The 14,566-nt window shown below is 37.8% G+C and overlaps 3 protein-coding genes and 1 pseudogene across 3 annotated transcripts; all 4 read left to right on the top strand.

The window, feature by feature from the left end:
- The first annotated feature begins 1,104 nt into the window (after positions 1 to 1,104).
- LOC144650966 (melanocortin receptor 5-like) lies at positions 1,105 to 1,995 on the top strand (annotated as a pseudogene).
- Positions 1,996 to 4,958: 2,963 nt separating this feature from the next.
- Positions 4,959 to 6,998, top strand: LOC144650342 (melanocortin receptor 5-like). The gene is made up of 2 exons (XM_078509998.1): positions 4,959 to 5,048; positions 6,052 to 6,998. The coding sequence occupies exon 2, from the start codon at positions 6,117 to 6,119 to the stop codon at positions 6,996 to 6,998; it is 882 nt and encodes a 293-aa protein (XP_078366124.1). The 5' UTR covers positions 4,959 to 5,048; positions 6,052 to 6,116.
- A 2,398-nt stretch (positions 6,999 to 9,396) lies between these two features.
- On the top strand, positions 9,397 to 10,632 carry LOC144648562 (uncharacterized protein KIAA1958-like). Its single transcript, XM_078508087.1, has one exon. The coding sequence runs from the start codon at positions 9,397 to 9,399 to the stop codon at positions 10,630 to 10,632; it is 1,236 nt and encodes a 411-aa protein (XP_078364213.1).
- Positions 10,633 to 13,384: 2,752 nt separating this feature from the next.
- Positions 13,385 to 14,566, top strand: LOC144648961 (trace amine-associated receptor 7e-like). The gene has a single exon (XM_078508412.1). It carries the CDS (start codon positions 13,432 to 13,434, stop codon positions 14,263 to 14,265), a length of 834 nt encoding a protein of 277 aa, XP_078364538.1. The 5' UTR covers positions 13,385 to 13,431; the 3' UTR covers positions 14,266 to 14,566.

Genomic DNA, 14,566 nt, shown 5'->3' with positions numbered 1-14,566 from the left:
TCGCGCTTGAATTAGAATTTTAGTTTTATATGCTTTCAGTGCTTTCTGCCAAGTCTGTTAATCGGCGAAAACGAAAGAATACGGAATAAATAAAATCATAACAAATTTCTAAAGTAGAGTTTGTGGAACTAACCTTTATTCTCAATACCTTCGTCAGTCTGCGAAGTTTGTAAACTCGTGCAGTCTCTCACTTTCGGGATGAATGACTCCGGCCACAATTTGCTAGTTTTCCACGTCAAAGAACTTTAAAATCGTTGAATACATTTCGTACTATGTCAGTTTGCATTTTTCCTTTCCTTTCTTAAGACTTTCATAGCTTTAAGACAACTTTTGAACGTTTTGGCTCGTCGATCCGTGAATTTTGTGTGCGGAGCTGAACCTGTGTTTTATTCTTTCAGCCGCTGTGATTGGTTTACCGTGTCATCCGATGAACTTGTTGAGAATAAAACATTTGATCACGAAAAATAAAATAGATTCCTATGTCTTTGACGAAAGTTTTCTATAGTAATTTCATAAAAGCAATAAACCGCACTTTCTAGGGCTTTACTGGCGTAATAAAACCACTTGGGATGTTGGGAGAACACTCGAAAAGCTTGTAAATCACTCGCCTGCGGCTCGAGATTAACAAGCTTTTCTCGTGTTCTCCCAACATCCCGCGTGGTTTTATTACGCCAGTAAAGCCCTAGAAAGCGCGGTCTATTGCTTAAATATAGCAAAACGCGTCGTTTAGATGCAGGTAAAATAATTTTGACCTGGTATCTTATGTTTTAATGTGTTACTAAAGCCTTGTTTTGCGCGAAGGAGGTAACCACTCAAATAAGTCGGGACCGTACAAGCAAGGGATATTTTTTCTTTTTGCTGTGTTTGCACTTAATTATTCTTGCGTGGTTGCGTCGCCCATTTACTGAATATATTTAAACATTTCTATTTTTATTCACTTTAGCTGGTCTGGAATAAGTACGTAAAGAAGATTATTTCAGATAGAAATTTTACATCTTATTATCTTATTATTAAATTTTACATTTTATTATCTTATTTATTTACATCTTTTTTTCTACGAAGATTATTTCAGAAAGAACTTTTAGTTTCGTTCAGAAAGCTAAGATGACTGCTGAAGACCTAGAATATCCTGCAGAAGAAGACACTGCCTGGTTGTTTCCAGTCTTCATTACTGAATTTCTTCTGATATCCATAATCAATGCCATCACTATCACCGCCTTCGCAAGAATCCGCCACTTGCGCAAGCGCAGTACGTATCTCATAATAAACCTGACTGTGGCCGATCTACTGGTGGGTGCCGTGACTGGACCGTTGTACGTGTTCATATATAATAACAATGAAGAAAAATCTGGTTTCACATGGGAAAGATTTATTAGTTTCGCCTTTCAACTGACCTTCGCAATGGCCTCCCAAGTGAACCTTTGCTTGATTTCTTTAGATCGGTTACATGCGACACTTTTTCCCTTCAGACATTGCTTAATTAGGAAAGAAGTTTACTTTACAATCATTATAGCTAGCTGGTTTATAACTTTCCTTCTGGCCACCCTCATGGCTGTCTTGCTTTTGAATGAATCCGATGCAGGATCGTACGTTTGGGCCTCATTTAGTGTCCTCACCCTCCTTGTACTCACAGTGTCTTATGTTATTATCATCCTAAATGTTCAAAGAAGCCCTCGTGCACAAAATCATTGTTCAATTCACACCGAAAGGAAACTATCCGTGACATTATTCATAGTCACTGGAGTTTCCGTTATAACCATTCTGCCATGGGCTATTTCTAGTTCTATTCCGGTCGACATACAGAGATAATTGTCCGATTCGTCAAGCGTCGATATCGATAAAGTGCTAGCTGCGATATATTTCGCCAGTTCCATTGTGAATCCCCTTGTATATGCCATACGAATGCAAGAGTTTAGAAAAGCGATAGTGAACCTTGTTTGTAAAAGTATGGAGCCGAGCACAGTCCATCCTTTACAACCTGGCAGTGCGCCGTAACTCTAAACCTCAAACTGACGCGGTAAAACCTTTTATCTACGCCACCCACGAAAAGAAAAAAGTTTTTGAGAGAAGACCAAGAGGTAAAAACTGAGCCAAACAAAATGACGTCACTATCTCATTGCCTCAGCCTTGAATGCATTTTCAAAGGTTAGCACATTTCAAAAACGTTCATCCAGACTACGATATGTGTCCTCTACCAGAGAACAACTTGAACGACAGTTCCCCTCATCTGTGGCATACAATGGGGTAGAAACTTTTTTGTTGCGAAACCATATCGGGATGTCCTTTTATATAAACGTTTGCGTTAAAACTGAAAAATAATACCTAAAATAACACGACATGTGTCATTCATTTTATGAAATGTGTTTATAGAAGTGTCATAGAACGAAGCCCCATAACAGACTCGTTTCCAATCCCTACTTATTTGTTCCTAAAGGCAATAAAAGACTGGGGCGGAATGAGGCGAGGGTTGCAGGGCAGGGAGGGGGGCCTTCCCTTGATAAAATGCGGTCTAGTCAAAACCGCCTTGGGAGCGACTGGGAACGAGCCTGGCCCCACAATACAAGTTGTGTAAGTTTGTTCGAGTTAGGAATTGGGAAATTCTACCGTAGATAATGCGGTATAATGTAAATACTTACAACACATTATCATGTGCTTAACAAGTAAAAATTTTACTTTTTTTACAAATTAGTGAAATAATTAATTTCTTTTCAGAAAAAGTATAATATGATTTATGATGGGTGATGACATGTGGATTGGTTGTCGTCACAGCTTTTTTATACACAATAATTTGCACGGTTAAAAATATATGTTTCGCTAAGTCAAAATACCTTATATATAGAAACCGATCCCAACGTTGTCGAAATAAGATGTAATAAGAATAACTAGTTATAATATCATGTACAGTGTGAAATTTTATCTTCTTGCCTCTTGGTTGTTCTCTGGGGTCAACAATTAGGAATTGTAGTTTGTCGTCCTTCTGGTGAAGAGAGGGGCTTCATATTGTATATCTTTCATATTTTAAATACAATAATAAAGGGAATAATGTTTGTTCATTACAGTAATATTTCAGCAAAAAGCATGTTACTGGTGATGATAAACTAAATCTGAAATAACATTTCGTCAACAGGCGAGTTTTATCTACTGCAAAATGGCCATTTTAATTTCTTTCCAGCAATTACTTTTTTTTCTGCTTGTTGCGACTAACTGGTTAATTCTGTGATGTGATTATTGAGGTTGTTCCGAAAAAAGAGGAGTGCAGAGTGCGGAGTCCGAAATTTCGGAGTCTGTAAAAAAATAAATAAATAAATAAATAAATAAATAAATAAAAAAGTATGATAAAATTAAAGAATATATACTAAAATAAATTTAATAAAAATAAAAAATCTGTATTACAAAATAAATTAAATATTAATTAAATAATCACATTTTTGCACAGCTTCGCCTGAAGCACTGAAGCGGATCGTTCAGACCGCGGTCATTTCATTCAGTCAAAAATGACTGCAGCTCACGTTTCACGAATTTCTACATTTTTCACAAAAATGTTGCGAATCAGGACTCACAAACTTAAAAAAAAAACTTTACTTTCTTTTTTACCAAAGAGCCTAAAGCCGTATTGCCTCGTAAAAAAATACGCCTAGCTTTCCAAGAATACACAGTAAACCCTCTAAAAGAACCATAAAGACGTGGCACTTGTCAACTCCGCCTTCTAAACTTGTCGCATTCTGATTGACGAAGTTCAAATTTTAAAAAATAAACTTTTGTGCGACAACGAATGAATAGTAGGCTCTTTGGTAAAAAAGAAACTAAAGTTATATTAAGATTACGAGTTGTGATTCATCACATTTTTGTGAAAAATGTAGAAGTTCGTGAAACGTGAGCTGCAGTCAATTTTGACTGAATGACCGCGGTCTGAACGATCCGCTTCGCAAAAATATGTATTATTTTTTCAATATTTAGTTAATTTTGTAATATTTGTTTTCATTTTTATTAAATTTATTTTAATATATATATATATATATATTTTTTTTTAATTTTATCATATTTTTTTATTTTTTTTTTTATATTTATTTTTTATTTTTTATTTATTTATTTATTTATTATTTTTTTGAATTTTTATTTTCTTTACAAACTCCGCAATTTCGGATTCCGCACTCCGCTCTCCTCATTTTATATAGCCACCGACGTTATTCGGTCGACGTCAACAAGCGGGTTGGCATAAACTTCCGACTTAAGCTCAGTTGACTTTGAATTCAGATTAAAAGACCGTGTGTTGACGTTTAGCGAAAATATCCATTTTTGCCATCCATTCCGTTTCACCAGGGTCGCGTCTGACTCGTCCCCAGTCGTCTCTCCTCCTTCCCATAATTCCCTCCGTGCTCAGCTTCCACTAGTCAGGGGTCGCGTGACAGTGTTATGCAGATCGCAAGCGGAATAGTTATCCCTCCATTATGGCCGAGTGCTCGACAGCTGTTTCAGCTGAATGAATATTCAGTGGCAAATGCTAACAGAGCCAAATTGAAAATATAAAGAAATTTTGGATGATTGCTGGTTTCTCAAAGACAAGAGAGAGATTGGTGGCAATTACTGATAAGTTCTTAAATATTATAATAGTCGACGATACAAATCTTCCAGTCCGTCACATTATTGTTAACAATACACTAAACAGTTAAAATTGTCGACGGCAGACGAGTTGTATGGACAACAAAGCGGTCCCATTTTGTTTTTCGGCAACTGCTTAAGGTGCTTTTACATCTTGTGGTGATTGACAACTGGTCAATTCCGTTTACGTTATGTTATCATCGACCGTTTTGCATAAAATTGCAATTTGAGTCCAATTAGCTTTGATGTCAATTTTGAAAGACCAAGTATTGACGTATTGTGTGTAATTGGCTGATTCCCTGTTTAACATCGAAAAGAATACGAAACTGCAAATTAACTGAATGCCTTCTGGTGTTCATAACAAACCCGCAAGTAATATCAGGAAATTTAATAGCGTAAAGTTTCACCTTAAATTCTGGAGGAAAGCTCTCTTTGTTTCAAGTTAAGAGGTGAGTGATTTTTTTTTTCAAGAAGGGTGAAGAAAAGAAACTTTACTGTGTTTTTAACTAACAAAGGCCTGTCATTGTAAGACTTGTCAAAAACAGTTGGTAGACAAGACTCTTCTTCGATCGTAATTAGTTGTCTTGTGGTAGGCTCTAGCTGAAAACGAAGAAAACAGAAAATAGCATCTAAACGAAGAAGATATTGGCATATTAAGCGGCTCGACATAGGGAATTTATCTGACCGTTTTAGATAAATACAGCAAAAAAATTGCTTTTAAAATTTGCAACCCGTTAATTCCGTTTAACTGTGATCTATATTAATTCGACTAGTACAAGTTTATATGACCGAACTCCCAAGTTCATTAGCAATGTCTATCTAGAAAAACGTTTTTGGCGTATGGTCTCATGATTGTGTCTGTGCTACTCAGTCTGCTGGATGAGTTATCCTTCGGGAGAAATATAAGCATTGTGCATATAGCTTTCTCACTGACAGCGCAGATAATAAGGACATTTAAGTGTGACCCTTTGCACTTTGCCAAAAACAGTTTATCCTTAAGTTCAAGTTTTTATTTTGCTAGAAATTCCTTAAAAATGACGATGAAATGCGTGCTTAATCACTTTTTAAGTTTTTTTTAAGAGACACCATGAATAAATATTATTCATGCCATTTGAATATAAAGTGGTATTCATCAAATCACCTGCACAATATTTCGGCCAACTGTTCAGGATAAGCACAAATTGTCACAAAAATATTGTGCTTCATGTTAAGTTTAAATTTCGGCCCAAGTAAACCACTTTGTTTAGATGCAAGTAAAATGATTTAAGCTGGAATCGGAAGCATTCTCGTGTCACCTAGCCTGGTTTACGTCTAAGATGTGTGTACACGTATAAGTCGGGCGATACAACCAAGAGAATTTTTTCTTGTACTCTGTGCTTGGACTTAATTTTGGGTGGTTGTGTCGCCCATCTGCTAAACATAATTAAACATTTCTATTTTCATTTACTTTAGCTGGACTGGAATAAATACGAAAGGAAGATTATTGCAAAAAAGAACTGTCCGTTTTTTTCAGAAGAATGACCACTGACGACTATCCTGCAAAAGAGGACACTGCCTGGTTGTTTCTAGTCTTCATCACTGAATTTCTACTGATATTAATAATCAACGCCATTACTATCACCACCTTCACAAGAATCCGTCACTTGCGCAAGCGCAGTACGTACCTCATTATAAACCTTACTGTGGCTGATCTACTGGTGGGTGCCGTGACAGGACCTTTGTACATATATCACAACAATGAAGAAAAATTTGGTTTGACATGGCGAAGATTCATTAGTTTGGCATTTGACCTGACCTTCCCAATAGCCTCCCAAGTGAACCTGTGCTTGATTTCGTTAGATCGGCTACATGCGACACTTTTCCCCTTTAGGCATTGCCTAATTAGAAAATGCGTTTACTTGAAGATCATCATGGGTAGCTGGTTTATAACTTTCATTTTGGCTTCTCTCATGGCTAGCTTGCTTTTGTATGAATCGGAGGGAGATTCGTACCTATGGGCCTCATTTGGTATGCTCACCTTCATTATCCTCGTACTCTCATATGTCATTATCATTCTAAATGTTCAAAAAAGCCCTCATTCACAACATTTTGGTTCAATTTACGCCGAAAGAAAACTTTCCGTGACATTATTAATAGTTACTGGAGTTTCCGTTCTTACCATTCTGCCATGGGCTATTTATTGTTCCATACCAGTTGACATACAAGAAGATTTGTTCAATAAGTCAAGCGTTGATATTCATGGTGTGCTAGCTGTGATATATTTCGCCAGTTCCGTAGTAAATCCTCTTGTATATGCCATACGAATGCAGGAGTTTAGAAAAGCGATACGAAAGCTTGTTTGTAAAAGTACGAACCCAAGCAGAGTCCATCCTTTACAACTTCACAGTCCTGTGCCGTAACTAGCAAGAGGCAAGACGAGGCACTTGCCTCGTCTAGATTTTATCCCAAAATTAAAAACAAAATACGTTTAGTTGGGAAAATAACTTTCTGTTGAACAAGATTGATTTTTCGCAAGAAATACATTATGAAAAGTGTTGGAAAACGCGTTTCAGGGCTTCTAGACTTGTTACATCGGGAGCAGCACAACCACTTGCCTGACTCCAAATGATGATTTTATCATATGGGAGGATGGGTTAATGACGGGAACAGGTGTAAGCCGAAAGGAAGCCTGTTCTCTGAGGGAGTCGTTGGCTTCACCCAAGTCTATTATAAAGATAGGAACGTGGAACGTCAGAACGATGTACCAAATAGGAAAAACCGCAGTTGTAGCAAGAGAGATGAGGAAACTTGGCGAAGAACTGCCGAAAGAGAAAGAGCGGCTTTGGGTTTTGGCTCGTGGAACGAGGCAGCGGTGGCTGCCCGCGACCGTGCAGCATGGCGGAGAAGAATGTCCGGCCCTATGCCCACTTAGGGCTTTGGCCCATGATGATGACCCCAGACCACCCTAGCAAAATACAGCCTCGTCTATGCCAAAAGTCTGGCTACGGCCCTGCAGTATGCCATAACTCTCACACAGAGGCGACGAGGAAAACCTACTTTGAACGTCATCCACCTACAGGAAAAAAAATCCCAGGCAAATGCCAGAGGAAACAATTAAGCCAAGCAAATAGTGTGACTACCTATTTGCCTATCCTTATACTAAAAAGTATAAATTGTACTTTTTCACAAATAAGGGAAATAAGGCCCGGGTCAAAAGTCAAACTTCACATGAATCGAACCTAATGCGATGAGCAAAATCTATTGTTTTTGGTCATTTGCATCAGGTTCGACTCATGTTAAGTTCGACGTTTGGCCCAGGCCTAATTCATTTCTTTTCGAAATAAGCACAATATGATTTATGATGGGTGTTGACATGCGAATTTGCTTCGTCGTACCTGCATTAACACAGTTATTTGCTGGTTACAAAAATGAAGACACCTTAGCAACCTCGCTGAACGTCGAATAAGAAATTATCTTTAGAATAACCAGCTAGAATATAATTAAATTATCAAAGTTTATCTTCTTCGCACTTGGTTGGCGTGTGGTGTCAACAATTAGAAATTGTAAATTATTGTTAATTGTTCTGGTTAATCTTTCATCATTTAAATTTAGTCATTAAAAGAACAATGTTTACTTCTTAATTCGCTGAGGATATTTAAATAAACAGCAAAACTATACAAAAATGTAATACAACAGTGTTTATCTTTTCATCGTCGTCTCTTTAGCTTATAAAAGGCGATAGAAATTGTAAGCACTGAGCTATGTCGTAATCCACAATGCAAAAATTCCAGCATCAGGCACGTTATTGGTAAAAATACGCTAAAATGAAAATAAATTTTTTCGACAACTGATGAGTTTTATCGACGACAAAACAGCGATCATTTTCTTTTTTGCAATTACTTTTTCCACTTGTCGTGATTGACAACTGGTTAATTCTGTGATCTGATCATAAATCGTTTATGGTCGATCGCCAAGGACGTTATTCGGTCAACAAGCGGGAAATGTGGCATAAACGTCCAATTTAAGCTCAGTTAACTTTGAATTAAGTTTAATAAGTTGACGTTAGTGAAGTTATCGGTGAAGCCATCTATTGTTATTGACCATTTTTTTTTATAAACAGACGTCTTCCAGTCTAATACCGAAAAGAATACGGAATTTGATGCAAATCATATGAATATCACTTGGCGCACATAAAAAAAAAAAAAACAGAGAAAAAGAAGAAATTTTTACCTTAAATTCTCAAGAAGGTTATACTAGCCGAGTCTCAAGTCACGAGGTAAGTGATTTTTTTTAAGAAGAGGAAAAAACCGCAGAGTATTTTTAAACAGTAAAAGCCTCTGTTCATAAGGTTGACCAACAACAAACTCTGGCCATCTGTTACTTCTTTTGAACTATCGAAGACTATCTTTAGTCTGTGGTAGATGTTAGCTGAAGACTAAAGCGATGCAAAATATAGCAATTTTTTAGAGTAAGAAGAAATTGTACTGTCTCTATTTTACTGTTCATAACTTAGTTAAAACTGACGTATTGCACTTTGTGGGGATCGGCCGAAGATCGTCGGTGAAACACATATATGTACAATACTCAGACCCCCTGACAGGTGGTATTCTTGCTGACAATCGCCATTGATAATACATTATCATTTGATGCAATTTTTTCTTCCTTTTCATTGGCCGAGAGCCCACCACGTGATCTACAAATAACTGCCTACAAATAATGGTCTGCTCACGCGCATTAGCGTCTTACAGTGATTTAGCTACAAATAATATTCTGCTCATGCGTAATTGTTCTCCCGCTCATTCCTGCTCTTGAATGAAAATGGCAGAACGCTTCCCTAACCTGTCAGAGAGCGATTTAAAATTTTTAATTGATCAGAAAAGCAGCGAGAACACTAAAAAAGCAACAAAAGTTTCCCACAGTGTTTTACGTGAATATCTCAAAGAAAGAGGAATAGAAGAGGAGCCTCTCGTGTCGACAAAGAAGGAATTGGCAGTTGTACTGCGGAAGTTTTACGCGGAGGTGAGGAAAAAGAATGGCGAGCTTTACTCTAAATCTTCACTCGTGGGGATCCGCTGCGGCCTTCAGCGCTATTTTAGCACGTACAAGATGGATATCATCAAAGACCCTGAGTTTTCGGAAGCCAACGCAGTTTATCAAGCGGAAATTTCCGAGATTAAACGGGAAGGAAAAGCTCAAACACAGCACAAACCACCGATAAACAAAGAAGACATCAAGAAATTGTATGAAAGTGGACTGTTCAGTTTAACTCAGCCGGATACACTCCAGAACAAAGTTTTCTTTGAAGTTATGATTTTCTTCTGTAGAAGAGGACGGCAGAACTTGAGAGAATTGAAAAAGGAAGATTTCTCCATCCGTACTGACTCGTCTGGTGTAAGATATGTATGCAAAGTGAAGGATGAATTGACCAAAAATCGGCGAGAAAACGACGAAGCCCAGGAATCACAAACAATGTTTGAAACTGGCGGGCCTTTGTGCCCAGTCCTGTCGTTTGAAAAGTACGTGTCTCGTCTTAATCCGAAGAACGAGTTCCTGTTTCAAAGACACAAGAAAGCAGTTGATGAGAGCGATGAAGTTTGGTACGACAATATGGTCGTTGGTGAACGCACGCTTGGTGACAAGATGAAGAAGTTGTCCATCGCAGCGAAGCTTTCGTTCGTGTACACAAATCACTCCATCAGAGCAACTGCGATAACAATCCTTGACGAATGTGGATACGAAGCCCGACACATCATGGCACTGTCTGGCCACAAGAGCGAAAGCAGTATCCGCAGTTATGCTTCACAAACGAGCCTTAGCACGAACTGGAAGATGTCAGAAACATTGGCAGAATCGTTGAACAAGAAGACCGTAACCGCCATTGTGCCGGCTACCTCTGTGGTTGGACGGACAAGCGACACTGAACGTGCAACTTCTCAAGAGCCACTTCTAACAGCATCCCAAGAAGCATATATTCTGAATGAACTCAGTGTCGAACAATCTAATACGCAGCAAACCGTGAATAACAACTTTTACAACTGCACTTTTAACTTTTGAAGAAACTTTTCGAGAGCAGGGAAAATTGATTTTAATAAGTTCTTTTCCCCCTTTTTCGATGTTTATTTAAGTCCCCGAAGAACTGTGAACGGTTGAATATATGAGGGAATAAATTATTGCTGGGAATAAATTCTTGAGTGATTTCTATGAATACTTTTGCAAGGCTGTGCGCGCTTTCCCCTTCCCGAAAATGCTTATGAGAAACAAATTCGGTGATCGAATGATAAAACGGTTATTGAACTCGGTTATCGCAAAATATCGTGATTTGTCAGTGTCTCGCAGATCAATTCGGCAAATAATTCGGCAAATAAATTGATCTTCTCGCCACTGACAAATCACGATATTTTGCTCAACCTCGTCCAATAACTGTTAATTATTCGCACATTTTTCGCAGTTTTTGCAATTGCGAAAACTTGCGAAATAAAAAAAACTGCGAAAAAAAATAAACGACTTGAAATTTATTACCCACTATAAAATCATTTTCTTAACTTTGCGCCATTTTCAATGCTTGTAATAATTCCTTTGCCCTCTCTTCCAAATGTCGTGAACGTAACGCTGACCTGTGAAATCGCAAAATTTTGGTTTTGTGAAATTTTTATCAGCCACATTTTCGATATTAATTTCCCTAAAAAATAAGTAAAAATGGGGTAGGCCTCTGGCATAAGCCTGTCACGTGATCGTGTCAATCATTAAAATGGTTCTGGAAAAAAAGTGATGCTAGAAATCAAAAGAATGTGATAAATTCTGTACGACTACCAATTTCGAGATCAATGGTGTTTAAAAAGTTGGTAAAATTTAAAAAATTGTACCATGGAGGGCTAAGTTTGCCATGCCTGCAAATCTTTTTTAACTTTTAAAAAACTTTCAACCGCCATTACAAGACATCACTGTTCTTCAATGTAGCAATCTTACAAATTTTCCAGCGCTCTTTCCGTTTCTGTCATCCACGGCTTTTTTTTAATTGACAAGCTCGCGTGACAGGATTATGCAAATGACTATTTGTGATTACAGGTGGAATACTTCTCCTTTTATGGTTGAAGAGTTCTCGACACCTGTTTCAGCCGAGTTTATATTCATTGGCAAACGCTTACCGAAAAAAATTCAAAATACATACAGTTTTGAATTACCGATGGTCTCTCAAAGGCAAGCGAGAGATTGTTGGCAGTAACTATTAAGTTCTCAAATATTATAATGCACGATGATACAAATGCTCCAGCGTCACATCATTGTTAACTATACACTTAAAAGTTAAAACAAAATTATCGACAGGGTTTTTTCAACAACAAAAGGAGCCATTTTCTTTCCAGCAACTGCTTTAAGTGCTTTCACGTCTTATGGTGATTGACAGCTGGTCCATTTCGTGACGTCATCGTTGGCCGTTTTGCATGAAATTTCAATTTGAGTCCAATTAGCTTTGATGTCAATTTTGAAAGACCAAGTATTGACGTATTGTGTTAATTGTTTGATGCCCTTGTTTAACATCGAAAAGAATACAATACAGCATATTATGTGAATGTCGTCTGGGGTTCATAACAAACCCGCAAGGAATATCAGGAAATTTAATAGCGTAAAGTTTCTGGGGAAAATTCTGCTTGTTTCAAGTTAAGAGGTGAGTAACTTTTTTTCAAGAAAGGCAAAAAAAGAAAAAGAAACCTTAAAACCGACGTTTTTAACAAACAAAGACATGTATGTGGTCGTAACGGTCAAAAACAAGCTCAGCGAAAATGTGTCTTCTTCCGTTTGATAATAAGTTGTGTTGAGGTAGATTCTGGCCTAAAAACTATAATACTGAAAAATAGCACTTTAAATGTTTCAGGGGAAGTATCGTAAGCCGCTCAACTTTGGGAACCCATCCATCGAATAATTCACCTGATCCTTTAAAAAATACGCAACACAAAAGCGCGTTTATTCCGCGTATACTTTGGTCTATATTTCACTCGTGAAGATTCTATAACTGATCGCAATGTCTGGACTTCAGAATATCTAGAATTGAAACAGTTTTGTAGATGGCCTGTCGTTTGTTTCCATTCAGTCTGCTGGATAAGTTGTCCTTAAAGAAAGAACTTTTTGGCGAAAAATGTGTTTAAGGACTTCTTGGCAAAACTTCATGCACTTTTTTATGGTAAACGAATAAAAACCTGAAGAACCTGAAGTTCCAATCATTACGAGAGATGGGTTTACTCATCGACAAATGTTCCTTCTCAAACGGGAAATAACAACAATGAGACATGTTAAAAGTTTTACTCTCCTCGCTTGCCCAAAACAGTTTTTATCTCGCTAGCAATTTCCCACAAAAAAGCAAGAGGAATGAGAACAATGAATTGCTCATTTTCGGAATGAAATATAAGCTTTATTATTTTTGCAAGTTAGCAAAATTTGTTGTTCCCAACACCGTGAAAAAGTATTATTTATGCCATTTGAATATAAAGTGATGTTCATCAGACCACCTGCACAACATCCAACTATTCGGGATAAGCACAAATTGTCACAAAATATTGATCGCGCTTCATACTGAGTTTTACCTTCCTAGCAAAACGCGTTGTTTAGAGGCAGGTAAAATAATTTTGATCTGGATTCTTATGTTTTATTATGTAGACGAGGTAACTTATCAAATAAGTCGGGACGATACAAGCAGGGAAGATTTTTTTCTTTTTACTATGTTTGCACTTAACTTGCGTGGTTGCGTGTCCCATTTACTGAATAAATATATATTTTTTTATTTTCATGTACTTTAGCTGCTCTGGAATTTGTACGTAAAGAAGGTTATTGCAGAAAGAACTTATAGTTTCGTTCAGAGATATGACTGCTGAAGATCTGGACCATCCTGCAGAAGAGCACATTGCCTGGTTGTTTCCAGTCTTCATCACTGAATTTTTTGTGATATTAATAATCAATGCCATCACTATCACCGCCTTCGCCAGAATCCGCCACTTGCGCAAGCGCAGTACGTATCTCATAATAAACCTGACTGTAGCTGATCTATTAGTGGGTGCTGTGACAGGACCTCTGTTTGTGTACTACGAGAAGGAAGAAAACTTTGGTTTCACATGGAAAAGCTTAATTAGTTTCGCTTTTGCAGTGACCTTTACAGTAGCCTCCCAAGTAAATCTTTGCTTGATTTCTTTAGATCGGCTACATGCGACACTTTTTCCCTTCAGGCATTGCTTAATAAGGAAATGGGTTTACTTTAAAATCATCATAGCTAGCTGGTTTATAAGTTTCCTTCTTGCTACCCTAATGGCTGGTTTGTTTTTGAAAGAAGCAGATGCAGGATCGCACGTCTGGACTTCATTTGGTATTCTCACCCTCCTTGTCCTCACGGTCTCTTATGTCATTATCATTGTAAATGTTCAAGGAAGCCCTCACTCACAAAACCATGGCTCCATTCACTCCGAAAGGAAACTATCCATGACATTATTCATAGTCACTGGAGTTTCCGTTCTAACCATTTTGCCCTGGGCTATTTATATGTCCATGCCAGTCGACATTCAAATGGAATTGTCCACTACGACAAGCGTTGTTATTTATGACGCGCTAACTGTGATATATTTTGCCAGTTCCGTAGTAAATCCTCTTGTATATGCCATACGAATACAGGAGTTTAGAAAAGCGATAGGAAAGCTTGTCTTTTAAAGTACGAACCCGAGCAGAGTCCATCGTTTACAACTTCAGAGTATGCCATAACTCTCATACAGACGCGACGAGGAAAACCTACTCTGAACGTGATCCACCTACAGGAAAAAAAATTCCAGGCAAATACCAAAGGAAACCATTGAGCCAAGCAAAAATGGTGTGACTAGCTATTTGCCTCTGCGTCTTTGATGGAAAACTTCGTCCCCTGGCTCGTTTTAAAAAAGTACAGTACACCCAGAATTATGTTCTTTAACTGAGATAACAACTTCGACGACTTTACCCCCACCCCCACCCCCTTATA

The sequence above is a fragment of the Oculina patagonica genome, chromosome 4, assembly GCF_052425735.1.
Source record: "Oculina patagonica isolate OP01 chromosome 4, crgOcupat, whole genome shotgun sequence".
NCBI classification, from domain to species: Eukaryota; Metazoa; Cnidaria; class Anthozoa; order Scleractinia; family Oculinidae; genus Oculina; species Oculina patagonica.
This window is presented reverse-complemented; position numbering and strand designations above follow the sequence as displayed.

Coding starts and splice junctions, on each gene's coding strand:
- LOC144648961 (XM_078508412.1), top strand. CDS start 13,432: ATGACTGCTGAAGATCTGGACCATCCTGCAGAAGAGCACATTGCCTGG.
- LOC144650342 (XM_078509998.1), top strand. CDS start 6,117: ATGACCACTGACGACTATCCTGCAAAAGAGGACACTGCCTGGTTGTTT.
- LOC144648562 (XM_078508087.1), top strand. CDS start 9,397: ATGGCAGAACGCTTCCCTAACCTGTCAGAGAGCGATTTAAAATTTTTA.